The following is a 24,456-nucleotide window of genomic DNA, read 5'->3' on the forward strand; positions in this document are numbered from 1 at the left end:
AATATAATTTCTGGAATTGCCGCATATGTTGCCATTGTAAACGATGAATTTCCCACGAAGAAAAGAATGGGTCATTAATATTTGAAAAATAACACGAAATTTCATCAAATTGATGAGTATATTATATTGGAAAAGTCTGCAAGATATCGATCTTTATTATTATTATTATTATTATTATTATACAATATTTAGTTCCCAGTCATCAGCCACAATTAAATTCCCCAATGATTATCTTTTAAAAATTCTTCTAATTTAATCCGCCTGATAATGTAATTAACTGCCATTTACTAGTAATAAACATTCGTTATTTACTTTCTGAATTTTATATTTTATTTTATTCTAGTTGTAACTCCCGTTTTGGATATATAAAATTGCATAAATTCGAAAAAAAAAAAATATATATATATATATGTCTTTCGCTCCGCTTGGCTACCTGTCACCCATATTCTTACATATCTCTGTGACAAGAACGTAACAAAATCTCGTTATTTACATGTTTCTATCTGATCCGTGTGTATATGTAAAATTTATCCGCTTTTTTAAACACAAGTTGAAAAATCTAGAATGGAATAGAAACGTATTTATTCAGTTACAGTAGATTCAAAAGTGATAGAGTTGGATGGGCTTGAATATGAATTACATATTCCAAGAATTAAGTGCAATATGAGGATTTTCTTGCAGATTTTCTTTTTTTTTAAGGAAGAAAGTGTACTTTTTTATGAATTTTATTTTATTTTAATCTTATACGGTTCGAATGTAAATGACTTATTTTAGAATTAAGAGCAACGTATTTTGAATTCTTCTTCTCTTATACACTTTTCGAGGAAATTAATTCTCTCAGAAGATGGTGTTTTGTTGAATTTTTAGAAGGATTATTCGCTGTTTTTTTCTTATTTTGGTAGTTTAAATGCGAATTATCTGTTTTAAGAATTAAAATGTAGCGTATTTGAGAATTTTTTTGGAGAGAAAAGGTTTTTTTCGAATATAAATCGTGTATTTTAAGAAATAAAGCGTCGGATCTATGCGTTTTCTTGCATGCTTTTTGGGGAATATATAAAAAAATGCCAATGGATTTTTCTTGTAAACCTTATTTAATTTTGTTAATTCGAATGTAAACTATATTATTACACGAGTTAAACGAAATCTACTGGAATTTTCGTGCAAAAAAATGACTTATTTTTGAAGCACTTAATGAATACTTAAAAATTTTTCAGTACAATCTTCCTCAAAGTGCACGCTTCGAATATAAAAGTGAATATTTTAAGAATTAATTGTACTGTACTTGAATTTCCTCGTATACATTTTCAGTAAAATGTAGACAAAATTTCGTCGAATTTCTCGGAGAGATTTCTTTTTTTATTTCTATCTGCAGCCGGATGTAATGTGATATGTGTACTTATATCGATTTATTTATAGGATCCAGGCTATATCTTTTTCTTGTATCCTGTGTTTTAGCCTGGAGCGCTTTAGAAATGATTTAAACATAAGTTAATGCTTAATTGCGTGGTTATAAGACCAATATCTCCTCGTATCAATTTACCATTTTAAAAAAGAATAAATTCTTATCGTCTATCGAATAAATTTACACAAAAGAGAATTATCAAAAAAAGAAATAAACCCGTTTCTGAAGTTACAATAGGCAAATTATTTCGAATTTTAATCTTTAGAATTTCATCCCAATGTTCAGCTATGCCTACATGACAATGGCAACAATAATAAAGAGTCATTTTATGTGTCATAAAATCTCTTCACCCGTTTCCAGTAGTTAACTGCGTATCCTGTCATACTGCAAAATCATGGACGTGTTAAATGAATATTCGATTATTCATTCGCCACTGTTTATATTCCATAGACACAAAGAAGAATAATTTCTATTATTTACACACCTTTTACCTTATAGAATAATTACCCCGTTATAACGTTATAATTAACATTAAGAGCAACTTTAATAACCCTCTTTTTTTTACGTTCGCATTGTATATTTGTTTAATATTTATCGAAATTAATCTAATTTAATAATAGAATATGTTTTTAATTGAATAAATTGCATAATTTTCGAACAAGAGAGTTGTTCTGTGGTTTACGTAAGCATCAGCCAGCCTTCAGACAGAATCAATGCGGAACCCCTGCAAGATGGCTGCTCTGCTGGAGATAAGATAGTGTCCTGGGAATCACTTAGTGGCTATAGTGACGTCACTATCTACAGCCAACAGATTTTTCTCTCTTGTAAATCCTTTGGATAGTTAATTATTAGTTGGGGATATTCGTTCGAGACATTAGACAATTCACTTAAATTTTTATTTATATATATATATATATATTTTTTTTTTTTTCACTTTGTAATTGTGTTAACAACACTCCATTTACTCTTCAGAACGTCTACAAATTGCGTTATTGAAAGTAGGAAGCTGAAAAAATAATTAAAAAATGATTTAAATTTTATAATATTAACTTTATTTCATTTTAAAATTTTTTAATAACGCGAATTTCTAGAAGTGTTGTTCATTATGGACTTCAGAAAATGCATTAAAAGAGTTAATTAAAGTATCTATAATTGTTTTTATTTTTAAAAAAAATTAAAATTTATACTGTAAAAAATTTAAAAAATATAATTTTTATTTCGTTTTTTACAATTTAATAATTTAAATGATTTTTTTTTTAGCAGCGAGGAAGCTCATTATAAATTTTATTACGCGTTAAAGCAATCGTATCAACTCGAAATAAAATATTTATTAATTAAAATTTAAAGCTGTAAAATTCAAATAATATGAATTACATTTTATTTTATTATAAAAACAAATTAATTTTAATTATTTTATTTAATTAATAATAAAGAAAATCGAAAATGAATAATAATAATAATTATACAGTCGTACTTCTAACGGTGGCCATTTTGTTTCCGTAGAATAACCTCCAGACGACGGCCATTCTTAAGTGTCCGTCATAGAGGGGTTTTTCTTATATTTTTTGAAATGATCGAAGTCATTTTTAATACTCACCTGTTTATCAATGGTTACCGAATCGGGTATACACTCGTAACCTTCGTAGCAAGGACATCTTATGCTGTACAGATCGTAGTTGGAAATATCTTTATAATTTCTGGGATCGCATTTTTCACCTAAAGTATAAAAATTAAATGTATGAATAAGGATTCAAAAATGTTATTCGAAAAATGTATAGCACGTCTAGAAACATATTTTACGATGTTATTTCGTGATTTAAAAAGAAACTTTTTTCATTTCCATCTTGGAACTAAACTCCGAGTGTGAATGACGTCATAAATTCTGTTACCTTCCTTCGGCTTGGATCGACAATAGCCAGTTCTATAGTGAAGAAGACGCAGGGTCATACAGCATTCTGTTTCCAGGTCGCATTCGTCTTGTGTCAAACACTCTTTCCTTGCCTCCGTCTATAGAAAAGAAATGGAGCTACGACTCGAAATTGGAATGCTACATTCAATTGTCGTCTATTCTTCGTTTCCGAATTAAAATTATCTATTGATTGCTAAACCGTATTAAAATCTAATTTTATAACACTTTTTCCCTTCTTAATTCTAGCTTTGGTAAATTATATAAATGTTTAATTTACGTCGAGGTTAATTTTATGCGCTTTTCTTTTGTTGTTTTATAATTATTTTTATTTATTTATTTATTTAAAAATTAAAATCCCTTGTTTATAAATTAATTTATTTTAATATTAACTTATATTCTAACATATTTCAATGTTTTAATTATTTAATTTATTTTTAGAGGGTGGCAAATATGGAAATTAACTTAAAATTTTCGCTGTTTATAAATCTAATTTCGAATTAATTTCCGCTTAAATTTAAATTTTTTATCGAATTTTTAAATATATATATATATTTTACATTCGAGACATTCAATACATAATTTATCAGGTCACACCTTCAAGAAGTACAATTTATATATCACTTTTTAAAAGAATTCGATTGAAAGTATTGTTAATATTGTTTAAAAGAATGTATTAAATAGTTATAAATTTTAAACACGTGTATTTTTTTTTCCTTATTAAAATTTAAATATTTATATAGGCGCTGTACTATAAATTTTCATCATTTATATTAAATTTCATATTTTTTGTTTCGTAAGTCTGCTTACCTGAATGACAAGGAGGAGCATAAATAGTAAAATGATACCTTTCATGGTTAATACAAATTTGACATTCTGTTGTATTGTGCTGAGCTTTTTGTGTTGTTAGCAGCTGTTATCTCTTAGAAAGTTATCCAGCTGTGTACATCGTGAATGTTCCCATTTATCATTTTTTAAATATATATATATATATATATTTATATATATTCTAAAGTTTAGTATACGGACGGACAGACAGGAAGTTTGAAGATAATTTAAATAATGATAAGGAAAATAGTAACAGAGAAAGAAAAAAAATATCAGTAATTACCGATTACCTTATTCTTCTCTTGTGAGTTTTTAAGGTAAGAAATGGAGTAAAATCATTCATAAATCTGTTAATTAAAATTATTTTACACGAGTATACACGTTTAGAGTCAAAATTTTACAATATTTTCCCCCAAAAAATCCGGTAAAATCTCGTAAAAAAACCCATTAAAGTTGTCGCTGTTTCGAACACTAAAGTACTATTGTTTCGAACATTAAAGTATTGTTGTTTCGAACATTAAATCGGATGTTGTAAAACTTGTCGAAAGAATATATACTTGAATATACATATAGTTTTTTTTTTTACTATTTAATACATGTAGAAGCCCATGGGGCTATTGTAGACATGTTTAATAAAGGGGGTAGAATATGTAAATAAATAATAAATAAATATGATTTATCAAAACGACACTCCTGTAACATTACTACCGAATTTTATGGAACAACTATTTAAATTTTACCTTATATGCACAGTAAATAGTGAAACTATTGCTTTCTGAGTAATCAGGAAGGTCACTTTGATAAACTTATTAAATATCAAACGATACAACCTCCTTTAGATAACAGCTTTTATCAATATTTTCAATATAGCGTCTTGGGTCCAGAAGTCATTTAAAAATATAATTTATTATTCTAATAACTCCTTATAGTGTTTTTTTTCCTCCCTTTCCTCTTCCTTCTTCTCCCCCTACGCTCCTATCGAGTACGCTGACGCTCCATAAAACGTACATTATCTAACGAGGTATAAATGTTTTGTTTATGACAACCTTTAATTGTTCATTAAGTATTTTACAGTTCGTCATTCGTTATTCATGATAGTTGATCAGGACTGGTAAGGAATAATTTGAATAGAGATGAACTCATAATAGGGTGTTACACGTGCTCGTGAATCGTAACTGATCTGATTTATGATCTGAACTGCAAAGGCAACTATACGTCACTGAAATGTTCACTAATGACAATTAAACCCATCTCGAAATTAATTTAGATAATTTACTATATTTACAGATTCGATTTTTCGTTAAAAAAAAATGATTCGAATGCAGGAAAATCTCCACCCGAATAAGACGGAAACCTGCCAAACCGGACAAACATGCGCTACTGCGCGATTCCGTCTTACACAGGTTTTACTGTATTTCACATATATTTTTATTAATTGACACGAGGTTTGATCTAATTTTTTATCAATTAATATAGAAAATTTTGTATTTTTTTTTTGTTTTTTAATATAAAATTTTAAATTTTAAACAGATTTATTTTATAAATTGATAATCAATACGTAATGTATCAAGATACGCTTTCGCGTTACTTCTTCGTACTAAATTTTATATAATATATTTTTTTTTCTATAGAAAATTATATAAAAAATTAATTAAAATAATAAAATTTTAAATTATAAATTTATTTTTTTTTCCTGTATTTAACTCGAGCTTCCATCTTCAGTGAATGAGACACTATCAATTCTTGTGTAGGCCTATAGAAAATCATAATTAAGAAAATAATAAAAGTAATTAAACTAATTTAACACTTGATAAGAAGTTTAATCTTACGTTTTGAATTTGTTGCTTAATAATCGGTTTTTCGGCAAAAAGAGAAGGAAAAATAATAATAATAATAATAAAAATATAAAAAGGGAAATGTTTATTGATTTATGCAAAGCTCTCACTATTACTAAATTAACATTCGTTCTTAGTGAAAGCTGTTTAACCCATATATAGATGAATGTTTACATTTAAAAATGATTAAAATTCGAATTATTTAAGACAAATCTCGGATTAAATCGGGGTCAGATTTGATTCGATTAAAATTGTTATAAATTTCAACAGTGGAACAATCAGATAAGTAATATTGCACACGAGTATTTAGTGAATTAAATTTTAGAAATGCAATTAAATTACGGGAAATTTTGTAGCAGTAAACAGGAAATTAACCACAAAATTGAGAATTTTACAAATTCGCCGCCGTCAATTAATTATTACAAAGAATACAAATAAATGCATAGTGAAGGTTAGCAATGATGAGTCACAATCGAAAATTCCTATCACGTCACCTCTGTATTAACAGTCAACTTCCCGTATATTCTAGGCCTAATCTCTGTCTGTCCAGACAGCAACGCAGCTGTCAAACTGCTTCTTTTCCTCTGTTCTACTCCGATCGATTTTCCTCTTGCAAGTATTGTTCTGGAGCTGGAGGGGTTCACTCTTGTTTATCTCCCAACTTGCAGCCTTGTAATCTCCGTTTTTGTTTTTACTTTCTATCTAATACGCATTTCTGCTTAATTTTTATCGTTCGATCTGTTTGGGGTTATGTTTCTGAATTAATATCCTCCAGCGCGTGTAATCTGTTTAGCGTTTGTGCTTCGTTTTATAATATTGAATTAGTTTCTTCCCCCCTTTCATTTTTTACTCCTTTCTTCTATTTTTGAAATAAATTTAAACGTTCTGGCTGAATTTTCCGCTATAATATCGTTCTAAATCAAAGCTCTTAAATGTTTGAACGCATTAACGCAGTCCATAATTGCAGCAAGGGCTTACGTATATAGGCTATTATATAAACCTATATAATGCCATTAAAGTGTATAGAATGCCCGAATTTATTCGAATTAATTAATGAATTAACGGGACTGTTTTCTTGTTTTTTTACGCGCATTTAATGGCTCTTGTTGTAAATGCAAAGGGTTAAAGTTTTTTAAGCGTAAGTGTACGACTACAGGCCTTTTTAAACCCTGTATGTATATGTACACCTCGCATTAAAATCAAGAATTTGTGGCTTTTCGGTAGTAGATAATGACGTCAGCAAGAGATGTGGTGGCTATAAGCACAAACAGTACCGGTCGGTATTGATTGGTGACTTCCTAGCAGTTGGTGTACGTCTTGGAAATTGACCCAGGAGGGAACCATTATGCTGGAGAAGCAGCAACCGATGGGAGAAATGGTGGGTTAGATACTGCAGATGTTCACTCGTGCTCTACTATTTAAATGTTCGTTGTGATAGCAATTTGAATCGTTTTTTTCTTCCCTCCCTCCCTCACTTATCACCCATTGCGAAGAATGATCGGAAATTTATATAAAATCTCCCTTTTGTATGTATTATAATTGATTTCAACAATCTGATGCGATAATGGATTGATGGTGAAAGGCTTTTGTTTTCGCCTATTTCCTGTTTGATATTTGCATAATATTATAAGATTAATAACAAAGACCCGTAATTATCATTCTCTAATTTGATTCAATGAATCTAACGCAAAGTGACATTTTGATTTTATCCCAATCAACTATGGACCAGTCGAGCCTTAATTAATTGAGCTAACAGGGAATTGACTCCTCCAAATTGAATGATTGTATCACTTTTCTCCCTTGAAAATGAAATTTTCAACTGTTTGATCTTTACGGAAACATGTTAAAATTCAAAATTAATCGTTTATGTTCATTACTCAATAAATCTTTCTACATAAATCGATAAAATAATTCGGCAATACATCTGTAGAAAATAATAAATTTTTGCTTTATTTTTTTACGTTTTACATGCAAAATTCCTATGGAGGAATTTAATTCCGCCATATTTAACTACTTTAATTCTTATGGACAATAATATTATAGATACATTTAGGCACACACACGCTACAAACTACATTCTACACATTAAATAAATTTATTTAACACTACAAAAACAAAAAAGAGATAAATTTTAATTTCTTAAAATCTCTTTTATATTTTATATTATTTACTTTATTTTATGTTTTTCACGAGAAATTTCCGTAACAGATTTTAGTTTTGTCATATTTAATTATTTTAATTCATATGAAATTTTAATATTCTACATACAATATTCATATACACGCTACAAACTACAATGTACGCATTAAAAAAATTTATTTAACACTACAAAAAAAATAATAATAATAATTTTTTTAAAATCTACTTTTTATTTTATATTATTTACTTTATTTTATTTTACATTTTACAAGTGAAATTTCTTTAAAAGATTTCACTTCCGCCATATTTAATTACTTTAATTCCTAACAACAATAATATAACAGACACATTAAGGCATAATACGCATGAAAACTACAATGTTTACATTAAATAAATGTATTTAACACCACAAAAAAAAGGTAAATTTTTATTATTTTTTTTTATTTAAAAAAATCTACTTTTTATAAATTTTGTGTAAACAACCATAATGACATTAAATTATTTTATTTTCAACACATCCATAGAGTAAAGTTATGAATGTAAACCTACAGATAAGACTTTTCCACTCGTAATTTTTGGCAAGAATTACCAAAAAATCACGAATGTTTATTTAAAGGCAGTCTTTTTACAATAATGTGAGCCAGTTTATAAATATAGAATATTACCAGAATTTTTATTTATTTATTTTTTCGTAAGAATAAAAATATCTTGTGGCATTTTCACAATTTATATAGGCTAAAATCTAATGCTTTGTAGCATGAAAATTAAAAAGAAAATTTTATTTTATTTTTTTTTGTGCCTGTCTACAGTAATTTTTCAATTAAAAATTCAGATTAACTCAACGTTAATATATTATTATTATTATTATTATTATTATTTTAAATCAAGATTACACGAAACAAAATACACATGAAGTTCGCCTTGATATTCTAATTATAAAAAAAAAAAATGTTTTCTGACGGATTTAATAATAATTTAGATGAATTTAATATCATTAAACGAAGGTTTAATTTATCATATTTCTGTGTTGTCGTTATTAAAACTTGCTTTAGTTATATTACAAAATATGAGATTAAATTCATGCCCTGAACATTTTCTTATGATAAATTGTTCCACAGCAATCTACACACTTATCGCTAGTTAAATGTAGTAACTAGAAATAGAAACAAATCAAGAAAATTAAATATATATATATATATATTATAATAATAATATAATAAATTTTAAAAAAAGAATAAAGAAACTTAATATGATTAGATAATAATTAGATATGGCGCTCATTAAAACTTAACTGATCAATTAAAATTTTTTTTTCCCGGGTCGTAAAATAATTTATTAATTTGTATAACGATTTTTAATTATTCTTCCAACATTTTTATTGTTTAAAATAATATTTTATGAGGTTTTAATTGAGAAATTTATTTCAAGTATTAATTTATTATCGTTTTTTTATGGTAATAATGCTTAATTTATTGTTTACTAAACGGAAACCTGCCTAAACGGAAAAAATATTGGATACAGTGTGCTTCCGGTTTATACAGGTTTTACTGTATTAATGGGTATATACAGACCTATAAATTCTCACTCGAGTCCGTCTGTCTGTCTGTTCGTCTGTCCTTTCTTAATCTGGAGAAAGGAGTTAGATATATGGAAATCGAGAGCAGATATGGAAAGATTAGGGACAGAAGGCCTTAATTAACTATGTACGAATCTCTGGTTTGGACTGGAAGGGAGTTAGATGACTGGCATGACTCTGTTGTCATCCGGGAAAGTATGATGTACAGGGGCAAGACACTACTAAAATCGACAGCATATATTTTAAATTAAAATGAATTAATTTTCGCTCGTTTAATACATGTTTTATATTTTTAAATAATTCTATTTTGATATATAGTTACTTTTCAAAGTAGAACATTTTGTTCGTTCGCTTGTCTGTATGTATTAGCGATATCTCGAGAAATATTTGAGATAGAAATTCGAAATTTATACAAGTTTTAAAGATGGAATACGTCAGATTTAATCAGGATTGTAACAAATTTAATGCAAAAGATTTAATTTTCTTTATACGAAATTAAAAATAAAAAATAAATTGAGAAAAATATATCGTTTCAAAATTATTTTTATTGTATTAAACTTTTTGCTTTTTATTTTAATTGCTGCCTGATATTGAAATTCTTCAGAAGTAATTAGCTACTCTTTCTTCTTCAAATTTTAGTTAAAATAGTTTTTATTTTTTTAATTTAACATATTTTTATATGTAAGAAAATAGAAAATATTCGCTCACTATTTCAGAAATGATTGATTTTGTTCAAATTTGATAATGCGATAATAATAATAATAATAAAGAGAGAAAAATCAACGTTTAACTGATATTAAAAGTAGTTTTGAATTTATTTTTCTGGATGATTTCTTTTTTTCTTTTCCTTTTTTCTAAAAATTTAGAAAATGTTTCACTCTGATAAACACAAAAACATCTTTCTATGTTGTTGTTATTGCAAAAATTTAACATTAAACGATTCGTTTGCTCAAAATTTAAGTTAAATATTTCTCTCTTCCTATCTTGAACAGGTGAACTTTGTAAAATCGCTCATTCTTCGATTTATTATCACTTTTAATTCGCAAAATTCGTAATTTTTGCTTACATTTGATTAATTGTTTTTCAAAATTAGAAGCAATTAGAAAAAATAATAAAATTGAAGCACATGAAAGTCGAGGATAAGAATTGCAAAGAATTTTTTCTGCAAAGTAAAATAGTTGCAGAAATTTGATTTATTTATTTGTTTTTTCTTATTGAAAAAATCAATTATTTTCTTTAGCGGGCGCTTAAAATAGAACGATTTAACAATTAAGAATGTACGGATTTTTTTATTATTATTATTATTTTTTTAAATTAATCACGATGGAGTCGTCACTAATTTTGACAAACGAAAAGTTTTATCGGTCGAGATAAACTGGCATCTTTATATAGAAAAGTCTGGACTGCTGTAGGCATGACAAACTAATCATTTATCCAGTCAGGTGGTTGTGGCAGGCTGCTCAGAAGAAGTCATTGTGTACTCACTGCATAAAAACATTTCATTATCTCAAGTGTTCCTCCTAGTATTGAATTCCAAGTAAAATTAACAAACGATATCGTACAAATTCCTTCTCTTTTCGGTATTATTCGATCAATGTTGAGGCTTTCAATCTGTGCAAGGTTAATTTTGCCCGGAAACACGATTCTCATGTTAATTTGCAACACGATACAATTGAAATATATTGTATATATTAGCCAAATGCCGATTTGAAATTAGTTTCGGTTCGATATTTATTAAGTGTTAAGAAGAATTCCTCCGCTTTACCCCTGTTAACATTAGAATGACATCTGCACTAAGTAATTATCTTGAAAAATTGCTTATGAAAATTGATTTGTGCTCGATTTCTGTGAACGATTTCTATTTATTCACGTAGATCTCTGGAACTGTATAGTATGAATGTTTAAAGGGGGTACTTTTTGAAGATTTCTTGGCATCATGCCAAGAGGTTCCTTCTCTCTCACCCACCTCTCTCTCTCTCTCTCTCTCTCTCTCTCTCTCTCTCTCTGTATAGGTGATCAACTCTTTTCTAAAGCGCATTGAAGATCAAAAAACTTTAACAGTGTGTTAAACGCCAGGATTACGTTAATAATGAAAATTAAAATTCAAGAACCATTCCAAGAGTATTTCTGTAAGATAATTACATTTGCAATTTAAAAATAAATTATACTCTTACTCTTTTATTGCTTTTGTTTATCTACTTCTTATTTCCATTATTCATATTTTCTAGCAAACGTTTTCTTATTTTCACTCTATTGTTTGTTGTACAATCATTTTGCTGTAATACCACGGGCATAACATTTCTTCTTCCTTTGATTTATGGCGTGTACGTGAAGATGACGTGGTGAATACTTTAAAAATATATATATGCGCGACCCTTTTGCCTTGTATTCAGTAATTAACTCTTCTCTTCTGGATCCTAATTTTACAGCGAAACATCATTAAAGTGATGTGTTGGAATTCGTAATGTCCTCCAAAGCTGAGTCGGTCTCTCATCTTTGTTATTTCTAAATTTGATTTTTTTTCGTACATATTGTTTAATAAAATAAATTAATGAAAACAGAACTTTCTTTCGAGTTAAATATACACTAGAGCGATCAATTCTTATTAAAGAATTATTTTTAATAACTTTCGTTCAAGGACTAAATAATGTATCAGTCGTAATTATACAATGTTTAATAGGCTACATTTTGTGTTTTTTTCCCGTGTAAACGTTTTCTTAATTAATTGTAACAACAATTGAAGGGATGAGAGTGAAAAAATCCGAAAGTGTCACCACTTATTTAATCCTCTTTTTTTTGGAAGTGTTGAGAGTGAATAAGTAATAATGGCCTGTACAAAAATATATAAGTGCCAATTGTATTTATTTTTAAATTATGCCGTTTCTAAGTGTCATGTGCCTCTAATACCAGATTTTTTTACTCTCTTACGTTTCCCCTTCTCAATTATCATTATCAAATTTCTCTTATGAAATATTCTAAAGATTTCGTTATTATAATATTTATTTATTAAATAATATATGGCACCTTTACTTAATTGGTGAGAATGCAGAGAAATTTAAATGCTTGACTCGTTTCTAATGCATAAATGTATTTAATGTTATGATATGACCTTCACCCGATTTGGAATTGTCTAATTTATTTTTGGGGAAAGAATTATAATGCAAATTTCAATTGTTTTCCTCCTTCTAACTAGATACAGTGGATGTCCATTGATATGCGTTATACAGAGTGCTGTGTTATTGATTTCACTCCTCCAAAACGATACTAATCATTCATTCTATTTATTCTCGTGTGATAATATTTAAAAATATATAACATACAACGCATACCACAGGGATTAGCACGTAAGATAAACAAAGCTGCAGTTTAGGGCCTCGCGTTATGAGTGAAGCCGCACGGCTTAGGGCCTCATATTTTTAAATATGTTATTATTATTATTTGGTGAAGGGAAAGAGCCTATTATGTTATAGCTTAGAACCGTAACTGTATATAATACATATACGTTTCTAATATTAGATTATAGGAGAGAAATTAAATCTGTTAATTATGACAATTATGGGTGACTGTTTAACCTTTACACATGCAAGATATCATGAAAAAAATATATATTATTAAATTTTTCTTACTAGAAATTAATTTATAATTATATAAGAATTTCCCAATCAAATAGAATGCAATGTTGGCAGCAGGATGGTTGACTTTGTTTTCCCTGGAGGCATTATGATGTCAGCAGGAAAGCTGTTTCAGAATGGGAAAATGGGAATATAATTCTTACAATTGATGAGTAATAAAACAAGTTAATTGCTGTTCGTTCAATAGAAGTATTGATGAAAATATATGCCCTTTATTTTTTAATTATAATTTATTTAGTGAAAGTATACAATGTTTTATATAAGAGTTGCATAAATGGGTTTTTAAGTACTTTATGCAAACAGGTGAAATTAAGAAATTATTTAGTTATCTTTTATCATCTTTTCAATTGAAATTTTCAACATTTTAAAAAATAATTTCATAAATTTTTGCATAATTTTATAATGGAAATAAGTGCTTAATATACTGTAATGTAAGAATGTATTTTTAATAATTATAATAGCCAATCGATGTAAGTTTTTTTAAAAAAGATGTATAAATTAATGACAACAAAGCAGGTTTTTGGCTTAATTCTCCACTTATTCATTCACTGACTGACATAAAAATCCGAAGTTGAATATAAAATATAGAAACATTCGGTTTTGTAGGTCGGTTCTGGACTCTCTTTCACATAATAAAGGAAGAAAAATTCAAATTTTATCGACAATATTTTTAGTTTTTTCTCGAAGAATGTGAAATATTCTTCATAGCCAGAATAGCCAACCACAAAATTTTTTTGAAGATCACTGAGAAATATTTATCGAATAGCCTATAAGATACCAAAATGTCTGCTATAGTTATTCAGAAATTGTCTTCTTACTTTATTCTAATTATACAAGAGGTCTTTATAATTATAAAATTAAATAAATTGCAGAGGAAATTTGTCATTTAACGTGATAAATTTTGGATTTTTCTTTAATTTTTTTAAATTTAAAGAATATTTTTTAAATTAATTCTCTGGAAACAATGAAAATATTTCATAAAATTCCGAAATTTTAAGCAGTTTTTAAGCAATTATTCATTTGTTTTCATGAATTTTCTTGCTTCCTCTAAAGAAAAAAAAATTCCTAAATATAGTTTTAAAAGGACAATAAAATAAATATTAAGGTATATTATTAGTTGAAGTGGAATTAACGACGAGTCTATGACGTTCTTAGGCATAACTAAGGCACAGAGATGCAGTTTTTACAGCGGTTTGATAATCAACAATATGAACTATATAGAGTAATACGTATTATTTATATTGAACGAATATGCATCAATCATTCGAGATTCGGGCACGAAAATGTTATTAAGAAAATCATGCTGTTACGAAATCAATAAAATCCCATAGCAATTTATTCGACTTTTCATCACGATAAGGAAGATGAGTATAAATAAGATGCTACTTGATTTTATGAAGTTTATAAAGTCCATGATATTTTTATTTGATTCCTTTATGTAACTACTTTCTATTTGAATATATTTCTGTTAAATATTATAAATATAATATTAATAATAATACAATTTTTTTAAATCGTATTTTTAATTTATTTAATTCAAAATGTATGATATGAATTTCAAATTATTAGTATCTTGCCCCTGTACATCATACTTTTCCTGTCAACAACAGAGTCGTGCCGGTCATATATCTAACACCGTTTTCGACGGACGACAGTGGGAATTTATAGGTCTACCGGAATTGTATGGTACCAAATATTTATCCCGGTTTGGTAGGCTTCCGTTTTGAACAGGTTTTTTTTTTCATCCGAAGAACTTTTCTCGTTTAGGCAGGTTTCCTTGGACAGGTTTTACTGTTATTTTGTAGTTTCACCGTCCGTAAGAAGATATTTTAATTTTAAAATATTCAATATATCTTAATAATGGAGAAAATTTTTATAAATCACTTTATGGAATTTAATATATTTCGTGATATTGTATTGACGGAAATCCACGAATTCCAATTTCTGAAGTCAGAGATTGAAGCGCACGAAGAAACAGAAAAATTCTTAAATTTCCTGAAGATTTTAAAATATTCTCAAGTAATTACACGTAGAAATATTTAAAAAATAATTCGAAATTTTAAAATGTTGATCATTGTTACAATTATACCGAATAGACAAATGAAGGCGTGATTACTTCTTTGGGGGGATCCGGGATTGAATCTGGGCGAGCCGACTCCAAGAATATTTTGCGGGTAGTCTGTCCGGGTATGTTGGGCCCCGTTTTTCATCATTGTGGGCCTGACCGAATTCACAGTATGACTGGAAAGAAGGCCCTGTTAGTGCCTATATAGCGAAAAGAATCAAAATTGAAAATACTGTACTGTATGATTTCTTAAGATCTGTATCGTATGAAGTATCATAAAAATTGATAGTATTGAATCAGAGAATATATTAGTATATATATATTTAATGTTATATATAATTTAAGAGCAAACTCGTCGAATGCAAATCAATAAATTATCATATTGCACAATTTAATGAACTTCATTGTAATATAAATCCGCGAACGATTTCAATCTTTATAATTAGATGAACAAAGAACATTATTTTATCAATTAATTATCTCAAATTCTATATATAAATAAATTCATAGAAGTCCTTCATTTGTTTATTTCAGTACAGAATAATCCATAAACATGAATTCTCTTTCATAGTTGATGTATAAAGGACCTGAAAGTAAATTTAAAAGAATTAGAAGTTAATTTGTGACTTCATTTCTGTATAAATTTAAAATAAATCGTGGTACAGTAAGTTTTTTTGTGATGAGTTTTATCTTTTTTATTTATTTAAATATTTCTGTATCGTATTGCTAATGACGTGTTATAGCTTGTGGGGCCCAGGCGAATTTGAATTAGGGTTGCACATGTACTGCATGGTGTTGACTTCAGACATTTTTCTTCGAGGAAGTTTTTGGGGAAACATTTTCTTATAAAAGATTTGTTGTCAGTGGGGGGCCCAGACATTTGCCCTTTTTGCCTTTAGGATAACCTTCTACTGCTTAAAAATTATAGTAATTTGAATAATTTTCGGGAATGGTTCTCATTGAATTGTATTCAAAGTAAACTATTCAATTTTATCGAACCATTCGGTGCTGGACTTAGACTTGTTGCCTAAAGCTATAACATATAACAGGCCCTTACTCTCTACCAAATAACGGTACATATAAAATAATGTGAGGCCCTAAGCTGCATGAGGGCCTAAGCTGCAGCTTATTTAACTTATGTGTCAATCCGTCTCAGCTCAAGAATATATATATATATATATATATATATATATATATATAATTATAAACGTGATTTATTTTAATGGTTTATCAATTAGTAAAATATAGATTATTTAACATATATATTAATTAATTAATTAATTAATTTTATGCCCATATAATATTCCATTTCGGTTATTACATGATTTAAATTACGTATTCAAAGCATTGATACAACAGTCAAATTTTCTAGAAATTTATTTATAATGAATATACGTATGTATTTTATACAGTTTAATATATTCAATTTTATTTTATTTTATTTTTTCAGAGTAAAAAACTGGGCTTTAAGGTTTGGAAAACAGATTGCAGAAACCGGTGCACAAGCGACTTGCCTAAGAAATATCCAAAACGTGAGTCATTTAATGTTCACACTTTAATGGCCGTTGTTATCTAGCCAATCACCGATCGAGTTTTAATAACGTCACAGGGAAAGAAATAAATTATTTGTTTTCCTTTAGTTAAAGAGGAAGTCGGTCGTTGGTTTTCAAGTTTTTTTTTTTTTACTTCTATTTTATTTTTTTTCCTGTTTCTTCTCCTAAGCAAATATTTCACGGTTCGGCAAATAGCGCACGATCGATAGTGCAAAATTTCTGTTCGTACTATAAGAGTGCATGATTGACGACGTGATACGTGGTGGCTGACATGTCAACCTCTTCCAAGGAAGGGATAGCTAGTGATTTATATAGCCAGTTCATGTCTAAATCGTTTCTTTAAATTTTTTAACCTTTTTTGTTTCGTTTCAAACTATTGAGTCACATTTGGAAATCTGTTTGATGATTTTCGATCCGTTTCCGAATTTCAAATTTATTCAGATAAAAAAAAAAGAAGAAGAAGAAGAAGAGAAGTTTGGATGTTTTTATTGATTAATCCCCCCTTTTTTGGGTGGAAAAACAAAAAAAAAATCAAAAAATAAAATAAACTTTTTAAACGTCTTCTTGACGTATAATTTTCTTATTGTTGTTTGTTGGCATAAACCCTTAAATCCGAAGATTCGAAATAAATGAAAGGAAAAGTAAGAAAATTCTTTATAACTTTAAAGATTTTCTTTTTTTTTTTTTTTTTTGGTTTGAAAAATTTATTCGAAATCTAATCGGGAAGTAACATCATATTTAAAAGGTAGAGTGGGCCAAACTTAGTTAAAGTTAGACATTTTTTAAATTGGCCCAAACAATTTCTAGAAATGAAGAGGGGAAAAATTTTCTAATCTGTAAAATCTTTTTTACTTTTTTTCGTGGATATGAATAATGTTTCAAATAACAAACATTATAGTTGTTTCTATGGTTTTTCTTTGTTTTAAAAATTTCGTGTATTGAGAGAAAAAGTTAAAAGAGTAATTTCGGATTTTTATATTAAACAGAAAGTATATTAGTTGCTTTCCTGTTATTACTTTCATTATTGATGAAATAGTTTCCATTGTAGTTGCCTGTTCTTGAAAGATAATTATTAAGATCAAAATATTAATTTTTGCCCGATAGAAATTGTATTAAATGAAGACTAAACTGCATTAAATGAGCTGTCTTTTTTTTTTTTTTTTTTTTTTTGTTTTACTTTCCCGGCTGTTATACGTTATGGAGAGAAAGTATGGCAATCGGTGAAAAAATGACCCCCAGATTTTTACATTTTTGGAATCAAGGGACCTTGAAATGTCGTGAAATGCAGAAAACTTTGGGTTTTTTTTTTTTTGTATGTATGGAGGTTAGTGTGTGTGTATGTGTGGGGGGGTACGATTTTGTTCACCCTCTTTGAAGCTTAATAACTCCTGTGCTTTTTGTCGAAAATTTATGAAATTTTGCAGGGAGGTTTGTGTATTAGGAGGGTTGATGCTATTAAATTTTGATGATTAAAGGTCGAGGGGTGGAAAAATAAAGCGGGTCGTGTGTATCTCCATAAGGTCGAACTTAATGACAATTTTACTCCTCGTTATTAGCATTTACATTTTTTTTTTTTTTTTTTTTTTTTTTTAATAAAATCCATGCCTACCCTCAAAATTAAGTCTTTTGCCATTTTATAATAGTTAAAAATATGAAAAGTTTTTAAAATATAATAACAGATGGCGCCACCAAAATTTTAAATGTTGCCCGGAAAGTAATGCAGCTCGTTGCTGTATTTTTTCCATGGTTTCTTCAATTGATAATGCTGCGTTCACGCATTATAAATATATCCATATTTTTAAATCTTAAGATGAACACGTTTATTGTAAATTGTAATTAGCTTTGAAGAATAATTACAATCAATTTCAATTATAATTGCATCAATTTTTCTCTTTATATTTTGTAATCATTTCTTCGTCTTGTAAATATTTAAAAAGAAAATTAAATTCGGAAGATTCGTGAAGATTTCGTAATTTGTGAAATTTTAAACACGATTTGCTCTGAAATATAAATAATAATTATTTGCTGAATTAAGAAAGTAATAACGATTTTAAAAGATTCAAATCTTTCGTTTATAAACAATTTGATTCTAAGGTTTTATCTAGACCTGTGGGATGTGCCTCCCAAGAAGCATTAAAGGATCTTCTGAAGATGTGAAAAAAGATAGAAAAAACATATTTCAACAACATATATATATATATATATATTATATTTTGTTTTTAAAAAAAATATGACTTAGAGGATACTTTTGCAGTTACAGTAGAGAGTCGTAAATCGGCACCCTGGTAATCGGAATCGCCGGTAATCGGCACGATTTTCAGTCGGACTGTGTCGTGCTGAATCGAACGTTTTTGATACTAAATTTACTTCTAAAGTATAATTTTAATGTTTTTATATTCTTCAATATATTTATTTTGTTTGTACAAAATGCAGAAATAATTTTTAACGATACGATAGCCTCGATTATTATTATAAAAATTTTCGTTAGGCTTAAAATCGACGAAAATTCAACACGAAGCGACACGCAACGGAGAAAAATTTGAACATCGGACAGGTTAATGTATTTTTTCGTACATAATCCGTAATCGGAACAAATCCCTAATCTGAACAACCCCAGTCCCCAATTGATTCCGATTTTCGGTTCTCTACTGTACATTTAAATAAATTGTACAGATGATTATCCTAAATACACTTTGCAATTTCAAGTAATTAAATTGGGAGAAGAGAAAATTTGATTTTTAAGCTTATAAAAGAGATTTTAAAAGATTAATTAAACGTTTTATTCCTTCTATTCTTTGTATTTTTTAGAAATTTATTATATATATGAATAAGTAAATGACAGTATTCTATAAAAATTTTCTTTAAAATAATATATTTTATTACCAGGCATCAAAACATGGAAAAATTGAAATCACTGTAAGTTGAATCTCAAATTTCCATAACTACATTTACCTTCTCCACAATTTGCTCCGAGAAACTAAAAGCCCTCCATCACTTTCATACATTGCAAAATAGATTTGCCGACATATATACCGATTTTCTCGCCTTATTTTTATGTGTAATAGGTTTGAATTTTTATAATGTTTACATTACCGGTTTGAATATCGGTAATGTCAACTCTGCAAAATGTATTCTAGTAGCGAAATTAGTTCAGCTTATGAAATTATGCAAGAGATAGTCATGAAACATAACGAGATTCGAGGCGATAGAATCTCTCTTTGTAACTTCCATCTTGTTAAATGTTACTCCTCTTTATCGTACCTATTAATCGGTTTGGCCCTTTTACTAATTGGTCAAAGCTGTTTACAATCCTCTCCATTTTCGTGACAGATCTATCATCTTCATTATTCCACGATTACTCGTTTAATTGTATTCGTTGCATTGTTTGTAAAGTACGTACGAGGAATGGATCTGGCTGTCGTAAGTCTCACACAATCACTAGACACTTTTATCATCATTTTATGAAATATAACTTACGTCGTACCGTTTAAAACTAAATATTTTACTAGATTAAGCGAATTTGTGTCTGAAACACCCCTATTTTTGAAAATGCGCTTCTCCCATTTGACGTCATCCCATGCCTTTCTAGTATCTTCTTCGAGAGAACAAACAATTTACCGAATTCGTTGCATTTCTCTACTGTTTTAATATTTAAAAAAAAAATTGTAAGTTAGATTAACATTTCTTAGTAATCTTAGGCTTTATACTTGGCCTAGTAAATTGTAAAATTGAACAAGAATTAAATAAATATAAAATTTCAAGTTTATGCTTATACTTTACAATTTAAAGGATAAATTTTAGCTAAAATTCACTCTTTCTTATCAAAATATTTTCAAAATAGTGTTAAAATATAGGATTACAGATGCATGTATTAAACAGATGATTGAAAAATCAGAAATTCCATGAAAATAAATATAAATTCAATTTTTTTTTTACTTTAAATTAATTAAAATAAATAAAATTCAAACAGTTTTTCTTGAGATTAATCTAAATGTTTTATTCAGCAAGTAAAGTTGAAAGCCCTTGTCCTTAATATTTTCTTAATAGTAAAAAATATATAGACTTAAGTTCTTCGTTCCTATAAAACTCACTTTAAAACTATTTTTCGAGGCAATAGAAGAATATATTTATGCCTATGGCCGAAGTAACGAAATCTGGCGATGATTTCGTTCCATCATCTGATAAAATGTAATAAATTTCTTCTTTATTACCTCGAAAATATCACGAAAGGAAAGTAATTTTATGTCGGTTAGCATATTCATTCAATGATGTTATGTTGAAATTATTGTATTTTTACTCGCTTTATTTAATTTCGAAATATGTTTTTCGTACTTTAAAAATCATAAATAATTATATCTACAATATATATTTACTATATTCTTTTATTCTGTAGAAATTTATCTACAGAATTTATGCGTATATAATTGTTTTCAACGGAGTTAACACGATGTATTTACCATTCTATGCTAAATTTCCTATTTTTAAAACTTTTTTTACAGTTTATTTGCTCATATTTCACCTTCAATGATTCAGAACATGTATTAGATTCATATTAAAAATCATTTTCGTGAAAATTATTAATAAAAATCATTTATTTTAATATTATAATGGGCAAAATTGGCTCAGACTTTGTCTCCTACTCATATGAAATTGACTCATATGGCTCATATAGCTTATACTCATATAAAATCAAAGTTAAATGTACCTTTAATTTTAAATTTTGAACAAATTGAGAACCATTTCATATTGAATTTTTAATTACATTTAACATATTTCATGCAAAAATGATCATTTATGTTATTTATGAATTAGTCGAGGCGGTTTATTTTTCTTAATTAACAAATACATCTTTCTTTTCTTATTTTTTAAATTTCTGTTATTTGAATCCCGCCTTGAACATAGATTTGGCAAAATATATTGCTGACAAAAGTTGTCGCCTTTAATTAAATCCGTTAATTATGATATATTTCAAAAGAAGCGCTGGTAAAAATCTGTTTCTTTTCGAACAAGTTGTTGAAAGCCAAGAGATAGGATGGGAAGAGATATACTGTATTTAATGGAGCGATTCTAATGGTTCTTGCCTGTACGCTCGACTACTTACAGACAGAAAATGGGTAAGAGTCGGGCAAATTCGTCATGAAGATTACAGAAAGCAAGAGAAGAGAGTCCAGTATCAAAATTCATAGTCGTGATCTGTTGAAGTATAACGTAACATTTTTGAATGGAGAGGAATTCTTTTCTCTGTGATTAACATCAGCTCGCTTTAAGTTTGCGGTAAAGTGAACTAATGTATTAAAATAAAAGAATAATTAGAAACTGTGTTAATTATAAAATTATGTCGTTTATTTTAAATTCCTGCTCTTGTTGTTTTCTTTATTGATATTTATGGGAAATTTTTACGAGCTTTTCAGTTAAATTGTCTTTATTTTCTTCGGGTTTTATAGGTTAATTTTAACGTTTAGCACTTGATTAATTCAAAATACTGTCAGATCTCCGGATGGACGAGGCGATAAGGCGTTAGCCTATTGCTTTGAAGGACTCTGCACAGTGGCGCGTTATAGCTTCGTGGGACCCGGGAAAATTTGAATTAGAGAGTGTCATGTACAGTGTTGACTTCAAACGTTTTTCTTCGAGGGAATGTTTGGGAAATCCTCCAGTATTCTCATTCGTTTTTAACACGGTCTCAAGCAGGTTAAGTTCTGCGATGCGCCAGTGCACCCTTCGCTAAACCGACAATCTAGGGTCCTCAGATAAGGCCCAAATTTAAATTTCGATGTTCTTACTAAAGTAATGAGTTTACAAAAGATTGGTTTGGGACCCTTTGTTGGTGGGTGCCCAGGTAATTCTCCGTTTTGCCCATAGGAAAACGCACCACTGATCCTGGACCGAAAAACATCAAAAATTTTTCGGTGTAGTTCGTATACAAATTCCATTTAGCTTTGTAAAAAATTGAATTATTTTATTTCTCAAATTTATTTTATAAGAATTATCGTTTATTAAGATTAATTCTGACAGACATTATTTTTATTACGGAAATAATTTTTCCGGAATTTTTAAATTTTTTATTTTTATTTTATCGATTACGTTATTATTATTATTATTGTAAAAAAGTTTCAAGAGATTAAAATCGATAAATTTGTAAAGAATTGGAGAAGATTGAATGATCGATTAACTTTATAATTTGTCAGTTATGCTTGATTTTTCCTAATTTTTTAATAAAACAATCTTTTACTTTCCTGGCTGTTATATGACAAAGGGAAAGCATGGCGATCGGTCATAAAAAATTACCTCTCCTTCAAAAGATCTTTTAATTTTTGGGCTCGGGCCCTAAAATGTCGAGAAATGCAAAAAAGTTGGGGTTTTCTGTATGTATAGATAGATGTTTGTGTGTGGAGGGGCACAATTTTGTTCACTCTTTTTGAAGCTTAATGACTCGTGTGCCTTTTGTCGAAAATATCTGAAATTTTGCAGGGAGGTTTATGTATTAGAGGAAATCATTTCTAGAAATTTTCAAAAAAATCGGACCGTTTATTCGGGAGATATGGCCTACCCCTTTAATATCTCCCGAACCAATCCGAAGACTTAAAAGTAATGGTAGCAATTGTTAGGGACGAAAACAAATAAAGAATGCCGGGAAAATCCAGCAACAATGTTAAAATATTTTTAAACCTTTAAATTTATTTAATATATTTTTATATTTTTAAACGAAAAAGCTTAATTTTTTCTTGTTATAATGGTATGAAATTCATTTAGGATTTACATTCAAAAAATATTTTTTAAACAATAGATATATATATGCATTTTGCTGTTGTTTGGCACAACTCGTATCACTTATTTTCATATTTTAAGCTGCTTATTCAGTATTAGGCAACCTGTCTCCTTCGTTTGCATAAAGAGGTACTTGAAATGGCTGTTGTCCTTTTTTCTCTAATTTGCATACTATAGATAAGCGACTTGTATAAAAATGGTTGTACGAAAAGCTCTTCTTATGCAAATAAATTAACACCAGAATTTTTAAATTTTAAATTAAAAAAATATATATATGTATATGTATAAATATATATTCCGCAAGTTTCTTTAGGAAAAAATAAAGCATATTTTAAAAAAAATTAGTTTACAAACGAGTTTACAAACTAATGTAAGATCAAGTTGATGAAACAGCTTTGCTGTGTTTGAGGATATTTTATCTGAATAAATCCCTTTACAAATATTGAGATTTCTGCTTACTTTAAGAGAAAAATGACAGTAAAAACAATAAAAATATTTGTAGAAAATGATAAAGTAAATATATTATCTAATTTAATAAATATGTAAATTAATATTAAAATCCGAAATTCATTTCTAACCTCTATTATGGCTCATTGCTTGTGTTTATGGTATTTAATTCAGAAAAATTTACTTTTTTTGTTTTTCTTTTCTTTCTTAAATATTGAATACATTTATGCAATTATACTTTTTAAAAATAACTTATAATTAATAAATTTAAACCCAAATGACGTGATATATTATCAGAAATTGGT

At 28.1% G+C, this 24,456-nt stretch overlaps 2 protein-coding genes across 8 annotated transcripts in view; one reads left to right on the forward strand and one right to left on the reverse strand.

Annotated features, from left to right (window-relative positions):
- Positions 1–24,456, forward strand: part of LOC136984698 (voltage-dependent calcium channel subunit alpha-2/delta-3-like) — a 222,505-nt gene that overhangs the window by 24,577 nt on the left and 173,472 nt on the right. For all 7 annotated transcript variants that reach the window (XM_067281901.1, XM_067281827.1, XM_067282170.1 and 4 more), the window contains exon 2: positions 16,834–16,915. In XM_067281901.1, coding sequence (XP_067138002.1) covers positions 16,834–16,915 — 82 coding nt within the window. The remainder of the gene's footprint in view (positions 1–16,833; positions 16,916–24,456) is intronic.
- Positions 1,952–4,231, reverse strand: LOC136982955 (U8-theraphotoxin-Hhn1c 2-like). Its single transcript, XM_067279567.1, has 4 exons — positions 4,119–4,231; positions 3,292–3,409; positions 3,000–3,118; positions 1,952–2,408 (listed from the first exon to the last, which is right to left on the reverse strand). The coding sequence occupies exons 1-4, from the start codon at positions 4,161–4,163 to the stop codon at positions 2,364–2,366; spliced, it is 327 nt and encodes a 108-aa protein (XP_067135668.1). The 5' UTR covers positions 4,164–4,231; the 3' UTR covers positions 1,952–2,363.

The sequence above is a fragment of the Centruroides vittatus genome, unplaced genomic scaffold (genome assembly GCF_030686945.1).
Source record: "Centruroides vittatus isolate TY-2023 unplaced genomic scaffold, ASM3068694v2 contig_1012, whole genome shotgun sequence".
NCBI lineage: Eukaryota > Metazoa > Arthropoda > Arachnida > Scorpiones > Buthidae > Centruroides > Centruroides vittatus.